The sequence below is a fragment of the Coprinopsis cinerea genome (assembly GCF_000182895.1).
Source record: "Coprinopsis cinerea okayama7#130 chromosome 7 map unlocalized cont3.7, whole genome shotgun sequence".
Classification (NCBI taxonomy): domain Eukaryota; kingdom Fungi; phylum Basidiomycota; class Agaricomycetes; order Agaricales; family Psathyrellaceae; genus Coprinopsis; species Coprinopsis cinerea.
Window position 1 is genome coordinate 1,003,945 of NW_003307538.1, and position 16,873 is coordinate 1,020,817.

The 16,873-nt window shown below is 51.1% G+C and overlaps 8 protein-coding genes across 8 annotated transcripts; 3 read left to right on the forward strand and 5 right to left on the reverse strand.

Moving 5' to 3' along the window:
* Positions 1-225: 225 nt before the first annotated feature.
* Positions 226-2,848, reverse strand: CC1G_14808 (phenol 2-monooxygenase; the record flags this gene model as incomplete). Its single annotated transcript, XM_002910783.1, has 13 exons — positions 226-382; positions 432-887; positions 947-1,074; positions 1,156-1,211; positions 1,284-1,325; positions 1,393-1,479; positions 1,538-1,921; positions 1,986-2,205; positions 2,278-2,331; positions 2,388-2,423; positions 2,483-2,536; positions 2,591-2,654; positions 2,715-2,848. 13 exons carry the CDS (start codon positions 2,846-2,848, stop codon positions 226-228), a joined length of 1,872 nt encoding a protein of 623 aa, XP_002910829.1.
* A 278-nt stretch (positions 2,849-3,126) lies between these two features.
* Positions 3,127-5,608, reverse strand: CC1G_14809 (FAD binding domain-containing protein; the record flags this gene model as incomplete). Its single annotated transcript, XM_002910784.1, has 12 exons — positions 3,127-3,319; positions 3,375-3,782; positions 3,842-3,969; positions 4,022-4,119; positions 4,173-4,259; positions 4,313-4,690; positions 4,753-4,972; positions 5,038-5,091; positions 5,162-5,197; positions 5,248-5,301; positions 5,358-5,421; positions 5,478-5,608. 12 exons carry the CDS (start codon positions 5,606-5,608, stop codon positions 3,127-3,129), a joined length of 1,851 nt encoding a protein of 616 aa, XP_002910830.1.
* A 421-nt stretch (positions 5,609-6,029) lies between these two features.
* On the reverse strand, positions 6,030-7,246 carry CC1G_14810 (hypothetical protein). The gene is made up of 6 exons (XM_002910785.1): positions 6,694-7,246; positions 6,584-6,638; positions 6,436-6,523; positions 6,280-6,378; positions 6,171-6,217; positions 6,030-6,082 (listed from the first exon to the last, which is right to left on the reverse strand). Exons 1-4 carry the CDS (start codon positions 7,196-7,198, stop codon positions 6,301-6,303), a joined length of 726 nt encoding a protein of 241 aa, XP_002910831.1. The 5' UTR covers positions 7,199-7,246; the 3' UTR covers positions 6,030-6,082; positions 6,171-6,217; positions 6,280-6,300.
* Positions 7,247-7,389: 143 nt separating this feature from the next.
* CC1G_14811 (hypothetical protein) lies at positions 7,390-8,592 on the reverse strand (the record flags this gene model as incomplete). Its single annotated transcript, XM_002910786.1, has 3 exons — positions 7,390-7,761; positions 7,813-8,199; positions 8,251-8,592. 3 exons carry the CDS (start codon positions 8,590-8,592, stop codon positions 7,453-7,455), a joined length of 1,038 nt encoding a protein of 345 aa, XP_002910832.1. The 3' UTR covers positions 7,390-7,452.
* Positions 8,593-9,106: 514 nt separating this feature from the next.
* Positions 9,107-10,694, reverse strand: CC1G_00780 (hypothetical protein; the record flags this gene model as incomplete). Its single annotated transcript, XM_001831181.2, has 3 exons — positions 9,107-9,990; positions 10,052-10,432; positions 10,493-10,694. 3 exons carry the CDS (start codon positions 10,692-10,694, stop codon positions 9,107-9,109), a joined length of 1,467 nt encoding a protein of 488 aa, XP_001831233.2.
* A 1,442-nt stretch (positions 10,695-12,136) lies between these two features.
* On the forward strand, positions 12,137-13,441 carry CC1G_00781 (hypothetical protein; the record flags this gene model as incomplete). The annotated part of the gene is made up of 1 exon (XM_001831182.2): positions 12,137-13,441. One exon carries the CDS (start codon positions 12,137-12,139, stop codon positions 13,439-13,441), a length of 1,305 nt encoding a protein of 434 aa, XP_001831234.2.
* Positions 13,442-13,680: 239 nt separating this feature from the next.
* On the forward strand, positions 13,681-14,926 carry CC1G_00782 (hypothetical protein). Its single transcript, XM_001831183.2, has 2 exons — positions 13,681-14,209; positions 14,266-14,926. The coding sequence occupies exons 1-2, from the start codon at positions 13,711-13,713 to the stop codon at positions 14,406-14,408; spliced, it is 642 nt and encodes a 213-aa protein (XP_001831235.1). The 5' UTR covers positions 13,681-13,710; the 3' UTR covers positions 14,409-14,926.
* A 662-nt stretch (positions 14,927-15,588) lies between these two features.
* On the forward strand, positions 15,589-16,359 carry CC1G_00783 (hypothetical protein; the record flags this gene model as incomplete). The annotated part of the gene is made up of 2 exons (XM_001831184.2): positions 15,589-16,043; positions 16,101-16,359. The coding sequence occupies 2 exons, from the start codon at positions 15,589-15,591 to the stop codon at positions 16,357-16,359; spliced, it is 714 nt and encodes a 237-aa protein (XP_001831236.2).
* Between the last annotated feature and the right edge of the window lie 514 nt (positions 16,360-16,873).

The following is a 16,873-nucleotide window of genomic DNA, read 5'->3' on the forward strand; positions in this document are numbered from 1 at the left end:
GTCGCCTTTCTCTTCCTATGCTGTCCCATCGCTTGTCCATTGCTTTCGATCGTCTCGTGTGTCCCCTTATCCGCGCTCCCTGTATCATATATTATTCCCTCCCGTCCTTGTTATCTGACTCTCGCCTAGATATCTTCATTCACTGTATAATACTTTACAGCAATCGTGATCTCTTTCATTCCTGGAAACGCATTCACTCTGCCATGCATATGCGTTGATTCCGTCCTATAACGCTCCACGCTTCAAGAACCCGGAAAAATACCGGGCGAGGTGCGTTTTAGCTTCGTGGAGTGATGCGATGGGCCCGACGTATCCGTCTGGTCGTACCACCACGATCGAGGGCGAGCTGAACAGTCTGTCTTTCCGGTCTTCGAACAGGACTCTAAGAATAATGTTAGCTTATGAAACGTCGAAAAGGGAGTACATTCTACTTGGACCAATGCGACCTCAACACAAGAGGCCATGAAACAAGATGCGAAATCAAAGCACTCTCCCTTGGGTCTCCGTCCACGGTCAAGATGCTGAGCACGTCAAATGCTTCTGATGAGAACTCTCCAATCACTTGTTCGATTACGGCGGACAATTTGACCACAACTTCTGGAATGCCAATCTCGCCAACCGACGAGCTCGTAGTGCTTCGGAATCCCATCTCGTCCTCGTCGCCAAAGAAGGCGAGCAATCTGAACTTTCCATCTGCCGGTAGGAGGTCTTGCAAGTCGACCGGCTTCGAATCGGCTGCTCGGATAACTGCGTGAGGGGGGAACCTCTTGCCAATCGCGACCTTGCCATTCGCGTTCGCGGCGGTCTCGTAGTCTGTATTGGTGATGGTCGAAGGAAGGTAGTGGATTCCGATTCCACTGATGAATCCGCCAAAAGTTTGGAAGGCCCTTGCAGCGTCCATGATTCAGTCCGATACGTTAATGGGGGATGGATCATTCCCGCTTACTCCAGGAATTCTTCGTGGGTTACACCGGCCCCATGTTCCTTTGTCTGCGGTTTTCCGGAAAATAGTTTGGCCCATTTCTTGTCGAATGAAATCAGGTCCTGTGCGTATCGTCGCCTTTCATGTTCGTACTGGATAGGGGCAAGGACGTGCACATGTATTAGTGTATTAGTGCAGGACTACACCACAGCTGACTCGGAACTTGAGCTCACTGTCTCTAGTAGAGATGGCTTTGCCCATCCATTTACGACAGCCGCTATCTTCCAGGCTGTACCCCGAATGTGAACAATCCCCAGGTTTACCAAGTACGTCGGTGGGATCACAGCCATATTCGACATACCTAGATTATGCGAGTCACCCATACTTGCATTCATCCCCTGCCCTGTTGTTGGAACATTTACATCGTTTTTTAGGAGCGCTTTGAACGACTTGGGCGAGGTGCATCGTACCGGCCTTTGGAGAATGGGTATGGCAGGCATCACCCACTATGAATATTCGGTCGTTCACTGCAAACTTCGAGGCTATCCGTTGTCCGACTAAGAACACTTGTTTGCAATCTTCATCAATAACAGGCGCTACAAAGGCGAGACTCACTGGTGTAAATGGTCCACCATTCAATAGCATCACCTTCGGTTCTGAGGGTGTATGGATGTAAGATCTTCTGCGCCACATCCAACAGGTCCGCCGGGCCCAAGCTGAATTTATCGATCCGCTGGCCATTCCTAGCGGGCTCTCTGGCTGAGGCACCGGAGAGTGATTCAAGGGCAATCCTGTCGTCCAATTGGATGTACAGTCGAATTTTATCTCCTTCTCTTGGGATGATCATGCAGGACCCCTGTTCCGAGTGTATGAGGGCTTTGTTGCGGATGTCCGGAAAGTCGGATGTGGGGTTTATGACGTCTATGACGCCCCAGACGTGTTCGGTTTGTTCTCCTTCCATGGCAATCCCGAGGGTCTTCCGAACCCAGGAGTGTGCGCCTAAATCAGTTTAAGCACCCCCTTCGTTGTAGGATCTACGAAGGACCTCGTCGAGTGGACTTACCATCGGCGCCGATCACGTATCTGGCATGCACGACCCCTAGTTCATTCGAATGGAGGTCATGTAGCTCTACGTGGACTGGAGAAGCATTTCCGTCGTGACTATTTCTCGCCTCTTCGTCCACCAAAATCGACAGAGGGACGATGGGCCGCTCGACCTGTACGCCTGCGGCTGCCATAGAATCCCTCAATGCCTCTTCGACGGCTGACTGAGGTAAAGCAAGCTAAATGGTGGCAAGATAGCTCAGACCTACCGACCAGATGGTTGAAACTTGACATCAAGCAAAGGAACGTACAGCAAATGGATATCTGGCATCTCGTACTCCAACTGGTGCCACTCGATTCTTCAACTGTTCGGGAGCGTCGTCGTCATACCCTACAAGCGCCTAACTCTAAAACTGAGTACCTGGAGAGATCCCTGTTCGTCGGGGCCATAGAAGGCCTAAAATAAGACATGCGGATCAGTATTTTGACGGCTGACGACGGGACTGACACGCATACTGAGGCATGTATCTGATTTCCTTGCTTGAGGATGGGGTCAAGAAGACCGTAGCTCTGAGATTTCGAAGGTTAAGACATGCACCACGTCATGCTTCAAACTGACTCCACCTGAAAAATCTCCAATGTCCTTGGCTGTATTCCGTCCGCATGTCCTACCGTAATGTTATGCGGTCTTTCGAATTTCCATGCTATCAGTAACGTTCCTCTAGGCCAGATGACTTGTACTCTTTACCTCTTCTCAACTATCCTGACCTTGACACCAAGCTTCGCAAGCGCATTGCATGCCATCAACCCCGCAGGGCCGGCGCCTATAATGAGAACATCTGTGTAAGACGCTTTGGATCGCCTTTGGTCCAGGAACGGCATCGGAGAAAGAGGAGATGGATCGTGGCGGGAAAATGGCGGTTGGATGTAGGTTGAACCGCGATTACGAGTTCCTTATATACCCGTACTGGCTGATATATGATAGCTTCTAACCCTATAATCTCATCATTATGATTAACAGGGGGTCAGATCCAAGATACTCCGTTGAAAAATGCCACCGTTGCCATTAAAAATCACATCGCCTATGGGCATAGAAAGTAACACTGTCATGCTTGGAAACAGCGCGCCGTTATCATAGATGCATAGTGATAAAACATCGTTCAGGATTGGTCGAGACCTGGCCCTATGTAGCAAGTCGACTTCTGCGTCTTCTTTCTCAGGAACCCAGAGAAGTAGTTGGAAAGTTGTGATTCGAGGGAGTGGGAGGGAATGATCTTCCCAATGTAACCATCCGGCCTTACGACGATTACCTCTGGTGAATACTCTGCCCCGTCCGGTTTCTCGACGAAGATCCTGGATGTACGGAATGAATCAGATTCAGCCGAGCATCGAGTGGTGTCAGGCTTACTTGGACCAATGCGACCTTAGCATGAGGGGCCATGATGTCCAATTCAAAACGTCCCTCGGACTGTCTCCAGTGCCCGCGATGAACGTCAGTACCTCGGTTACAGCAAACAGGTTGTTTGCGGGTGACATTCGAGTGACATGCTCCAGTTCGATCGAAAGGGCCTCCAAAGCGATGGTCGCCTCTTTCTCCCCTTCAAGAAAGACGAGAACCTTAAATCTTCCATCCGAGTGAAGGAGATCTTGGATGTCCATAGGCCTGGAGTCGGCTGCCCGAACGACTGGGCGAGGAGGGAATCTTTCCCCGACCTTGATGCCCCGAGTCGAATTTGTGTGATCTGCGTCTGTGATGGTTGAGCCAAGGTAACGCATTCCTATTCCGCTGGTAAATCCCCCGAATGTCTGAAAGATCCTGATTTAAGATGTCAGGCCCCGGAAGGGCAGGGGCGGGAGATGAGGAATGTCACATACTGGAGGAATTCCTCGTGACTGACACCGTCTTGATATTGCTCTGTTCTCGGTTTCCCAGAGAATAGTTTGGCGAACTTTCTATCAAAAGAGATAAGATCCTGCGCATATTTGCGGCGCTCAAGCTCGTACTTGAATGAGGATGGATAAATAATTGCAACGAGAAGGCAGATATATACCCACAGTATCAAGCACATCTGGATCCACCCATCCATTAAGGACAGCAGATATCTTCCAGACGAGATTATGTGAATCCCCCATGCTTGCATTCATCCCCTGCCCTAGAGTTACCATCAACTCAATTGCACTGTCAAAATCATTGGATGCCTCTCACCGGCTTTAGGGGAGTGTGTATGACAAGCATCACCTACAATGAATATCCGATTATGCACGGAGAACTGTGATGCAACGCGTTGGCCAACTGATATGGGAGGAGTCTGAGCATAAGACATAAAGTGAAACCAGTCGACCTACTGGTATAGACCGTCCACCACTCGAACTTTCCACCTCCTGCTCTCAACGTATATGGATGGAGAATCTTCTGTGCAACGCACAACAGATCTTCTGGCCCTACAGCCAACTTCGTCATATCAATACGTCCATTCGACTTGTTCTTGTTCGCTGCTATAGACTGCAACACCGCTCCATCATCTAGCTGAATGTACACTCGAACCTTATCTCCTTCTCTGGGGATGACCATACATGTCCCATGATTCGAATGCACGACGGCTTTGTTGCGAATATCTGGGAAATCTGATTCTGGCTCGGCGATGTCAATGACCCCCCAAACATAGTCGGTCTGCTCGCCTTCCATCGCAATCCCGAGTGATTTGCGGACCCATGAATGAGCCCCTAGATTATTCACATTCAGTTCAGCCAATCCGGATTTTTCGAATGAACGTTTTGGAACTAACCGTCAGCACCAATGAGAATCTTTGCGTTCACAACTTCCAAATTGCCATTGAACAGGTTTCGCAAAGAAGCTTTGACCGGATAACATTCTTTGTCATAGACCCGGGCTACTGCTTCATCGAGGGAGATGGAGACAGGGGCCACATGCCTCTCAACTTCCACCCCCGACGCAGCCATAGAGTCCATGAAAATGGCCTCGATCGCTCCCTGGTGGAGAGTAACCTATTCCAGATCATTAGCTACTGTTCTGAGGAGCAACAGGACACGGCAGAGGTGTAAGAACATACCTCGAAAGGGTATCTCGCTGTAGGCGCAGTAACATCCGGCACCCGATCAGTCAGCTACCGGGATAGCCGAGGGTACCATCTCGTCAGTTTTGCCGGCGTCTAAGAATAGTGCGACACCGCCTACCTCAATTGTACCATGTGCATTTGGATTATAGAAGGCCTGTAGTAACAGGTTGGCTCCCTCCAGGATAGGGGACAGGCCACACATACCGCTGTGTGTATCTGGTTGCCTTCCTTGAGTAGGCGTTCAAGCAGACCGTAGCTCTGCAAAATCAATGAGTCGGTTGGCGACTACGGAAAGTCCAGTGGCTGGGACATACCTGGAATATCTCCATGGTCCTAGGTTGAATTCCATCCGCTTGTCCAGCGATGAGTTTTTCCGGTCTGTAAAACATGTAGCATAAGCCAGCGAAGTCCTTGCACGGGTCAGTGGGATCCACCTCTTATCCACGATCCTAACCCTAATGCCGAGCTTCGCTAGTGCATGGCACGCCATGAGCCCAGCTGGCCCAGCACCAATGATCAAGACATCTGTAGTGGACTCCACGCTTTGGTTCTGTTCGACGGCCATGGGCGATGCAAGACAGGCACAATGCTGCCAGTCTGAGAAGCACAGCGGGTAGCTTTGGAAAAGGGCTAGGGGACTTGACCTTCGATGGTGTTATATCCGACAACAAGGACTCCTCCGAATGCTTCGGAACACTTAGTTCTGACACAACCCTCTTTCTAGTCCATGGATTTTGCCTAGAAAGGCTCTCCAGAAGACACGGACAACGGACATCGCAGCGGCTCAATCTCCGTTTAAGGAAATTCCTCGAAAATTCGTAGGCGGCGGAGAACGCTCAATCCTCATGGCACTGGTTATGATAGGCAAGAAAAGCCAATAGGGTACCCACAGCTCGTAGTTGTGACATATCTGACGTACTGACCCTGCGTAGAAAGGGTACAGCCCTGAAAACGTTGTCTGATCTTGCAGTGTGGGCCCGATAGATGTTTAATGAGCCCAAGTACCGGCCAATGAAATGTATTGTGTTGGTAGTATATTCTGCGATGCGGGCACCGACCGAGGTTGCGAGACCGAAGGGGATTGGGTAAGCGGGAGGATCTGCACGGAAAGGGGAGCAACCGCTTACAATGTCGCAGTAAAAAATCAAGCAATGTACGCATATAAGCCAAAAAGCTGATAGCAGGACCGCAAACACCGAGTAAGCCTCGAGACAGTCGACATATGGAAGGCGGTACCAAAGGTGCCAATTAGGCAATTTAGACCTCTCCCGCGAGGACGTTGTCACGATAGTCAGGTCTTATAATTCCCTCTTGAGTAGTCAAGATGTCGTAAATCTGATGAAATGGCAGAGTATTAGCGTCCAAGGCAGGTGGAACCATACTTCAATTCACCTCTTGCGGTGGGTTCAACTTCAAGGCCTTCGCTCGCTGCCACCTCTCCAGCCGAGTCATACCAGCCGTCGGTCCATATTCGTAGGAACTGGCGGTGCAAGGAAAGAAGATCAGAACGTGCGTAGCGAGTAACCAGGGAGGAACTGACAGGTCGAACACCCTCAATATCTCGTGTATGCGATTCTCTCCCTCCTTGGGATGGACTAGGCACGCGCTAATTAGCATAAAATAGCTTGCTATTGGAAGCGCCAGGCTTACCTGTTGGCAGGTACCCATTCTTCTGCCTAGCTTCCGCAAAGAGCCTGCTATATGCAGGGTCCTTGACATTGAGGTGTGGCCGTGACTCCACCTCTGCTTTCTCCGCGGACACTTTGGACTTCACAGCGCTCTCTGCGGCCTTCACAGTTTCGTGGGTCGCTGTTTTTGGCTTCGCTTTCGATACCGCTGTCGTTGACTTTTCCGCTTTGGTACTGGTCGGCTGCAGAACACGAGAACCATCGGGTCGCTTCTCGTCTGAGTGTTGCTCAATACCATCCTCCGTTTCCGAGTCGCTAGGTGGTTGCGGTTCCTGAATGTCGTCCAAGTTCCTCTGCTCCTCTTCGTCTTCGCTGCTCGAGATGTCGATTGTAGTGACCGTATTGGCTTTCTTCCCCGCACTACGGGTAGTCCCTGCTGCTTTCTTGGTTTTGGCAGCAACAGCGGAAGGCTTCGAGCTGCCAAAAGACAGCGTTGTCTGAGTTAGACTTGATCCTTTGGGTGGCATGTTGACTAAAGATGAAAGGGAGCTAATGAGAGGCTAATGAGAGTCTAATGAGAGTTGTGAACAAGAAATCAGAGTCAACTTCCAACTTGAACTTGAAGAGGGGCGGCTTTGTCATCAATAGACGCCGCGCCAATGGTCTGCGGAGGTTACCCAGGCGCTTATTCCAACGCTTAGTCGTCGCATGAGTCGGGTTGGGAGGGTGTAATTACTGATGATATTCCATGTCCACTAGTGCCAGATACAAGCACAATCCATTACGAAGATCCAATAGAGTGACCTGTTCCACAACTCTGCTCCAGTTCCTCTTCCTCTTTCCTCAATCGGTTCAAAGTGGCCTCCAGAACACGCCGACGCCTCTGTTCGGGAGAGTCCCCGTCCGAGGCCATCCTTTGCACATCAGAACCACCGAGAACGTACGACTGAGCCTCTGCTTCCTGCTCTGAAGAAGGGGTATCCCACGAGAATGCTGATAGCGGTGTTCCAGACAACGTGCGTGCTCCTTCCATCACAGACTTCTCGTATTCGAACACTTCGCGGTTCAGCTGCGAGTTCAATTCCTTGAACTAAAACTATATCAGCGGCAATTCCTTTCCAGTAACACCGACTTGACTCACGTTATTATCATGATCTCCCCAGACATTATGCGCAAGTTCGTGGCACAGCACTCTTCTGATCTCTTTATACAGTCGAAACCCGTCATATCGATCCGTCCGTATCCGTAGTTTGATTGCTTCTCCCTTGTTGACATTGAGGCCCAAGAGTTCGGGATGTTCGTGAGGAGCTAGCTCCGTCAATACGCCGACGGTGAAGCGATGCTTCTGCATAACATGGCGGATAGCTGGATCTGTGGCCAGCTTATCGAGAACAGCCCTAGCGGTTTCGGGGTTGGGCAGGTGTTCCAGGGGTTTGATATCATGAAACCTGTACTGAGAGGTAGATGGTGACGCATTGAGGGTGGACAAGGTTGCTATCGAACTTCCTCCAGGACCCGTCGAACGAGGCTGCAGACAGGTAAGCCTTCCATTAGACCTTAGGGATAACAGGCGACTCACCTTAACCTGTGGCTTCAGCGCCCTTTCCCTTAAAATCCTTTCGCGTTTCTTCTGCTCGTCTTCCACGTCCTTTAGCCCATCCAGATCCTTCGTGGTTGTTCCAAGCATCTGAATCTTCATTCCGTCCTTGATCCCGGCATCAGCAAGGGTCACAGAGTCACTGCCCTGGCCTGCTTTCTTCCCCTTGTAAATCAATTTCTGCAGGGACGCAGGTACTCCGGTCAGGTTCTCGAGTTCGGCTTGTAGGGATGACAGAAGTGAATCTGGGAGCAAGGCGAGGCGGTGGGCTGTCCCTCGAGATGAGACTGTGATGTTCATCGCTTCAATGCTCGGCGTCGACATCGTAGGTTCGGTTTGGAGTATTGGCGACAACAAGGTCGCCTTCGAAGCTGATAGATTCTGACAGAAATCGAGCCTTCCATGGTGGGCGCTGCTGAGAGAGATGACTGAGAGTGAAGCTGAGTAAGCGCTCGGAATCGAGTTCGGATCAGTTTGATGACGAAGCTTTCTGTAAATGGAAACGCCCCTATCCTAGGATCGCCATGGTGGTCTCAAACTATCGAAGAGCGCTCGCAACCGCATTTCTCACTTGGAAAGTTGTAACAACGACTGTTATCCCTCTGTGTTGTGATACCAGATGTATATCTACTCAGAGCCTCTTCAGACCCTCAATATCCTCGGGGTCAGAATTCTCAATCATCCGAATCAAAGGCGCGACGAGGTAATGTACAAGGGTTGGAACGATGCAGCTATGGTATCAAAGGGTATGCGAATGAAAGTTTAAATGAAGGAATAAACACGGTAAACAGAAGGAGCAGAGAGAACAAGCACAATCTACCAAATGCACATCTACAAGCTACATGTAACTATCCCTCGCCCTCGCATTGGCGCGAGCCTCCTGGTCCTTCGTCGCCTCCACCAACCTCTGATAATCAGCCAGCTGCATCGCACCATATGGATACCCAGACTCATACGGGTTCAGCTGCGAGTTGGCGACATCGGAAGAGCTAGCCACGGGTCGCGGAACCTCCACAATGCTATCGACGTCTCCCGTATTGGTCGTGCTCGGGGGAGCATGCTGAACAGGTGGCGGGTTCAAATTGACTGAGCTAATTGTCGACCGCACTTCGGGGTTAAACCGCCTGGCAGTGCTTCTCCGGCGCGCATGTGCGGCTATCGCTGGGAAAGAACCCGGTCTGCTGCTGGGACCCATGTCGTCGCTCAGTCGAGAGCTGACGATGTCGATGTCGAGAGGGGCGGATGCCTCGGGCTTCACAAAACCTGGTAGGGGTTGGATCATTGGTAGCTCTGATTTATGTCTGCGTCGCAGGTAGAAAAACGCCGCAAGAACGATGAGGCTAACGGCGCATATGCTTCCAATGACGGCGCCAGCTATCGTCCCCGGACTTGGCGGATTGGAGAGATTTTCTTGTGGGACTGCGGATTCCGTGGCGGGTGAAGAGGTTGTGAATGAAGGAGGGACAAACTCTTCTTTGATGATGAGATAGTTGAGAGTCAAGGGGGCCTGACTTCCATGGTGGGTGACCACTACAGTGTGAGGACCTTGGCGCAATGGACCGGTTGCGAAGAGAAGTTGGTTGTATTGCGCCGGGTCTCTTCCACGTTCGAGGCCAGGAAGAATGAATGTAATGGGCGGTGCTCCGTCAACCGAGAACTCTGCCACTGACGGTGCGATGGGAAACTCGTCTGGAGTGTACCCATACCACTCCAAGGACGTGCCTTCAGACATGGTAGATTAATCAATGTCAAGTACGTATACTTTCATGCAACCAGGACGCACCATCGAAGCTGATTGTTGCTGACGACTGCGCGACTCGAGTCAAATGTGCAAACCCGGGGATTACCATCCAATGACCATCGTAGCTGATCACAGGGTCCTCGTTGGGTATCTCAGTGAGAGTTGTAGCCCTCGGTGGTGGACGAGATGGCGATGGAACATATCGTATGAAGTCGAATAGGAATGTGTCGCGTCCTGACGTCGCGTTGACCATGAGTGTGTGATGTCCAAAAGAATTTGACTGCCATTCGCAAAGCTTGTGACGATTTGCCGACTGTTCTGATACTCGAAACCCAGACCGCCCGATGTTTTCTCCGTCGACGATACATTCCCATGTTGCATCGAAATTATTCCTGACTGTCCCCCAGACATCGAATCCTGCTCCTGTGGAATACGTCAAAGCTGTAGTAAAGCGAGAATTTTAGACGCATGTAACAGATTCACCTTCATATTCGAATACAAAACTCGCACTTGCTTCCGGGGGTACACCGTGAAGCGTCCGTTCCAGCGGAGGACCAAAGTTTCCAAGCTCGTTATGACTGTCGTGGTCTGTAAACCAAGGCCCGTTGTACAAAATAGAGCGATCCACGTCGTCGACCAGGATGCGTCTTGGGCGCGGCTGATTGCTGCTAGCATTGAAAGCCATTATGGCTGCCGACGGACATGGAGGGAAGAGGCAAGCCTGCTCCTTCAGAAGGGTTCCTGACCAGAGGGGAAAGTTGAAGGACGATCACTGGCAGCTGACCACCTGGGGTTTTAGAATGGCAGTGGGAGAATCAGGACCGAGTCCAAGGAAAGGCGAGATGGAAGCAGCAGTGACGAAATCGTGGAACAGTGGCAGGGCAGAGGGGCTACAACATGTATCACCCAGCGAACATTGGTGAGAAAAATGCCCAACCCCTTGCCTGAATCGACCGAACTCAAAGCATCAAATCTGCGAGGAGCGGTGGTTTGCACAGTTCGGCCATCTTTCGGATATAATTGACAATGATGGTTTACGCCATGCAAGGCTGTTCTGGAGGGAGAATTGATACCATCATGCTTTCAGCATCTTGGGGTACCGCCCACTCGAGGCTTCAATGGAAGATCGAAGATCAATGGTCATGAGCGCTTAACCCACTAGCTTGGTCCAAACAGCAATCGCAGCCCAAAGCCACGAGTTCGAAGAAGTCGTCAAGCTTTCAAGCGACGTACTAGTGCGCGCATACTGTACTAGCGACATTCCTGGAATGATATATTATGTCATGAAGTCCATTGACCGTTACTGAAATATCAGGGCTCACCAGTCACCCGCATTGAAGAGAACATACACTCGAGGATGTCGTCAAGGAAGAATGACATGAATCATAAAACCATCACCGGTCACCACCCACGTCTTCGGCGTTCTCGGTAGTACACGCCGAGCGCTTGCTGGCAATGCCAAGAGAACATTATGTATCCCGGGCGCTAAACATTCCTTCCAGCGCTCCTAGGCACAGACACAGAGATAAGTCGTGGTCCGAGCATTTCGATAAGGGGCAGGTTTACTTGGCTTCACGCTTCGTCACGGCTCTCGAGAGAACGAGCCTATCTTGTCGTCTGTGGGGCGACCGGGGTGGGATTGGCCAGAGATCTGTGGACCCATTAGCGGTCCGAGCTATGGAAAATGAGGAAAGGGTCAGATGATGTAGATGTCTTGATAAGACTTGCATACAGACTGTCGCGACTTGGGTCGGCTCACTTATCGTCACTGGAGTGGGGAAGCGCATTCACGGTGGTGACTTCAAGCAAATAGCCTGGATCTGAGCGGAGCCTGAAACGGAGAGTTAACCGCGCTGAGAAAGGCTTTCAATCACATTTCCACTTACCACGAAACACATCTGGGAGACAAAGTCATTCCTCGTCTTATGGCCCACAGTAACCACCTTTGGACAAACCCACCCCCCTAAGTCCAGATAATGGGGTGGAGCATTCTTTAGCCGTCAGTCGATCGCAAGAGGAGCCGATGGCAAAACATGGGAATTGGAGATCGTGGTATGTACCGCCTCCTCTTGAGTGGATATAAAATTCATTGAGATGCTCCAGAAAGCACCTTAGCTTTGCCCAAGCATGTCAGCTCGCCCAACACCAACTCACCCAATCACGACGAATGCAGAGCATGTCTCTACTACCACCATCAACGACCTCCCTGTGGAGTTACTCCAGGAGATATTCTTCTTCTGCACAGCGGACCATAACTGTCGGACTTTCCCATTCGTTGTTATCCACCGCAGCGCGACTCGAGCACCAGTTGTGCTCACTCACGTTTGCTCTTTATGGAGAAGGGTTGCCCTCTCGTTGCCCATGTTGTGGGCTTCTTTCACCCTACTTCCGCTCAAGAGGGCGTCAGAAGAGTTGGTCACAGAGTGGCTGAAACGCTCTCATTCGAGCCCACTGGCAATCGATGCATCCCAACTTTTCAAAAACCTGTCGCGGAAGACGTGCTCCTCGATCCTCGCTCAGTCCCACCGTTGGAGATACCTTGGTCTTAGACCCGGAGATCGTTTGATGAGCGGTTTCCTTGATACCCCACCGTCTGCAGCTCCAGCGTTGAAAGGGCTGGCTATAAAATCTTCAACCTTCGCCCAGCTTCAGCCGTATATTGCCAGTTTATCCGCAAAGCTTAGCACCCTGCCATCCCTGCAACAGTTCTTCCTGGATATTGGCGACAATGTCCTGGCCTACGATGCCTTCCTTTCCCACATTCCCTTCGAGCGCTTGACACACATCCATCTCTCCGTCCCTTTGACTGACGGCGACTGTGTCTCTGTCCTTGAGCGGTGCCGTCGTGCCGTTCAAGTGACCTTCCGGTTCGTCACCGCGAGCCATACGCGACCCTCAATGCGCGTGGAAGGAACCAAGGTATCCTTGTCATTGGAGTCGCTGGTGGTCTCTTCGGAAACCGATATCTGCTCCATTCTCTCCAATTTCACCTGCCCAGTCCTCCGCCAGCTCTGCATCCGTGTATGCCATACCGCCCCCTCCTCGACGACCGAAGAAGATCTTCCTCTTCTCGACAACTTCATCCGAGAGAGCAACCTCCAGCAACTCATCATTTGCGATGTATGGGGATCTTTCGAGTTCGCGGCGCTGTATTTGTTGCTGGACTCGGTCCAGGATATCCCTGAGGTTGAAGTCAGGGTTCTTTCTCCCTCGGAAGCGTACCTTCCAGTTGTGGTGGCAAAGGAATATCGTTGTCCAGTTGCGGGTTGTTCGTTGCCACATCTTGGTTGGACTCGTGCGTTCGGACAGCATCTGGGTACGCCGTTGAAAGATGGGACTATGGCACTTTGGGAGTCGCCCTGCCGACAAGAGACACTGACCTCGGATTGGCTCGCCAATGCTACCCTGTTTAAAGGTTTTGTAGACGATTAATATAGATGTTCTGTATGCTTGGCTTTATGTATATCCAATAAGTGGAGAGCTTCTTTGCTCCAATTAAAGTTGAAAGAAATGCCCGAAAAGATGGCGAGAAGAGAGAGGCGAAGCAGGTTTGCCGTCAATGCCGAGAGATGCCATGAGAAATTATTTGTCATCGATCACAGCCCAGGCTCGGTGGCTCTGGCAGGAAGCCTTGTCGTTGTTCTCGCCATCGTCGCCGTCGTCGTTCATTAGCTCGCTCGTCCTTTTCCCCTCCAACTACCATGTCCGATCAGCAACCAGACAACCAGCCCGACCAAAATGAGGAGGAGAACAACTCCCCGACCTCCTCCCGCTCTGCGACCCGGGTGTTCATCCCTCCCTCAGCACCAGCTGGCGAAATTATCATCACCCAGCCCCCACAGACCCACACCTCCTTCTACAAGATCGCACCAGGAGAAATGATTACATTTGCATGGAATTTTACCTATATTCTGGCGACGCCGACACACCTCACGGTCTCAGCGGTTTGCCAGAACGGCAACACCTACCCAGTTGGCCCGACGGACGGTATCATCGATGGAACGGCGACAGAAGTCGTTTGGGATGTGTACTCGTACCAAGTCAACAATCCCAATACACCTCTACCTCAGCAAGTTTGTAACCTGAGGATATGCGACGAACGTGGGTTCGGTGCGACGAGGCGGGCGGGTTACCTGAGCCCTAACACGGGGTTGCAATTTGCTTTGTATACCCCTCAGCCTTATACACCATTGGCAGACGGTGTGTACTCTCTTATCATTTTTTGTCTGGTCATTCTGACAGGCTTACCTTTGTAGGATGGAAGTGCTCAGTTTGCTCGGGTGCAGCGAGCCTTTCCGCCCACCCTGCAGCCATCAGTCTGCTGGTCACCCTGATGATCTGTTTCCTGTCTGGATTCCATTTCCTGAGAGCAAACAGGGCTGCAGCAGTGGCACAGTAGATGTCTCGACACCCGTCTTTCGCCGAGTATGATGGGTTTCTTGCAACACACTCGAACAATCCAACGCAACCTACACGATCAACAACCTGCATATCTGAAACCTCAACAAACTCGGAATCGGGGCAACCCTGCTGAAGCTATATCACCCTCGACGATACTCACGACGAACACCATACTTTCCTCGTTCTCTTCTCTTGCTTTCTTTGGTATCTTTGGACATTGGTTCACTCTCACGGCGGATATCCGTTTTTAATTACCGGGGTCTTGACTCTTTCTGAACCATGACACTTTCTTACCCCTGCATCTGCTTTGTTTTCTTTTTCGGACATTGTTGGGAACCTCATCTTCCCTGACTTTATCTCTCCTTTAGTAGTACCGCTCACGCTCGCTGACCCCTAGCTATTATCCATTTATTCACTAATAGTATCTCAAGCACTGACTCTTCCTCTCGACCCTCACATTGGTCGAATGTAAACCTGCACAATACTGTAGAATTTGTGTTATACCATGCATCTTTGCATTCAGGCCGTCGAGTGTCCCGCATCTGTTTTGCCGAACACGATGCCAAGCCCGGATGTCCGCCATCGCGCCCTGGTCTGATTAGCGCGATTTCCCGACGGACCGCGTGCTAACCTAATTAGCTCCTCGTCAAGCCACAGACGCTTTCTTCTCTCTTTCTTTTTCCTCTTGCTTTCGGTTCGCCACCTGTCTCCTTGCTCCACCGCCTACGCGCCACTGAATCCTTCCCCCCACCACAGATTCTTCGACGGAAACATCCAAAATGTCGGGACAGTGCTCTATTTGCTTGAACGATTACAGAGACCCGATTTCTATTCCCTGCGGTCAGTAGCTCTCACGAGGCATTCGTTCGCCTTTGGGCGGCCAGCTACTGGTCTAACCGTCCGCGCTCTAGGACATGTGTATTGTTTTGCATGCCTCAACCAGTACGCGAACGGGCCCACCCATGAAGGCTTGAAAGCTGCGTGCCCCACCTGTCGCCAGGAATTTCACTATGGTAAGCCGCATTTTAGTATTCACGCTATCGTTTTCAGAGCGGTAATTCTTTCGTGTCTTTGTAGTTACCCCTGATGTACGCGACCTCCCTCCTCATCCGATGGGGGGAAACTCACATCCCAGCCTTTAGCCGCGAATGCTGCCTAGAAAATTCCACCCCTTCATAATGACGCACATGCGCCGCGTATATATGAACCCCTCAGATACACACGGACAACTTCAAACGGACGTTACGAGACTACGAAAACAAGTTCGCGACCTCCGCGCACAGGAAACGGCGCTCAAGGCCAGACATGAGCAACAGCAGAAGAGAGCGGAGAGTTACAAGAAGAAGTTCCAGAATGGGACGCGCCGCATTGAGGAACTCGAGGGGCAGTTGGAGGAGACGAAGGAAGCGCTTGAAGTTACGCGCAACAAGTTGAGGAAGGTGAGGAAGGAGAGGGATGAGACAATGGAGGAGCACGTGAGCATGGAATCGGTGGTGGAAGAGATGGAGGATACAGTTAGTAGGTTGAGGAGGGAGAGAAACGAGACTAGGGATGCGCTCACTGCTGCGAAAGCGGATGGCGTTGTCAAGAAGAGGTTGATTCAAACGCTTGAGGCTCGGCTTCAAGAATCGATGTTCGCGTGAGTAGGATTCAGGTTGTAATTGGGATCCATTGCTGACGCCGTGTTTAGAAGCGATAACTATAAGCGCAAATTCGAAGAGCTCGAAGCCAAAGTTCGAAGGATGGAGCGAGCCCAAGCGGCTGCGGCCTTCACTCCCCCAGTCACCCGGGCTAAGGCGCGTAGCCATGAAGCGCTGGGCGCCTCGGCATCGACCTCGGTTAAGCGCGTTCGATCAACAGAGGGTGTCACTGAAGCCTCTGGCTCAGCATCTCGACCTCGCAAGGTCTTGAGGACCTCAGCGAGCACCTCGAAATCTGCGCGGAAATAGACACGCCGCTCCAAACATACCCCTATCCTATTAATCAGAAGTGGAAGCGTAACATCCATATGGAGGCTCCCATTCTAAACCCCATGACTTCTCTGTTCGTGTTTATTCTCTTTTGTTATGTATGTCCTTGTCCCAATGCCGAAATCCAACTGCCCTTCCGCTTCGGGCCCCTATCCTGCATCGATTTATTTGTGGGTCAGAGCGATTTTCCAAGTAAACTCGCTTCATGTGGCCGAGTATTTGACTGCCCTCATTTAATTAAGACATGTGTTGTGCTCCGACTGTCTTTAAGAAGGCAGTCGTGGACCGGGGAGATGAGGGAGCTACATCGATGGGGTTTACACTTGTTGGCGCACGAAATTGGTGTATAGGAAATCTAGACGCGATATACACTCTACTGTCGTGTCTCAGTGATAGTAACACGTTGTTGACGCGTACTATAATTAAAACGAAGTATACTTCGTTGAATTGCATCGTCCTCTTTGCAATTCCTAGCCACCTCACGTAGCCCCAG

What these genes read in the sequence shown, in the direction of transcription:
- CC1G_14810 (XM_002910785.1), bottom strand. Translation starts at nt 7,198, where the DNA reads ATGCCACCCAAAGGATCAAGTCTAACTCAGACAACGCTGTCTTTTGGC. An exon ending in ATATTGAGGGTGTTCGACCT is followed by an intron (nt 6,524 to 6,583) that starts GTCAGTTCCTCC and finishes TTGCACCGCCAG; the next exon opens with TTCCTACGAATATGGACCGA. An exon ending in AGTTGAACCCACCGCAAGAG is followed by an intron (nt 6,379 to 6,435) that starts GTGAATTGAAGT and finishes CCATTTCATCAG; the next exon opens with ATTTACGACATCTTGACTAC.
- CC1G_00782 (XM_001831183.2), top strand. Translation starts at nt 13,711, where the DNA reads ATGTCCGATCAGCAACCAGACAACCAGCCCGACCAAAATGAGGAGGAG. An exon ending in TTATACACCATTGGCAGACG is followed by an intron (nt 14,210 to 14,265) that starts GTGTGTACTCTC and finishes TTACCTTTGTAG; the next exon opens with GATGGAAGTGCTCAGTTTGC.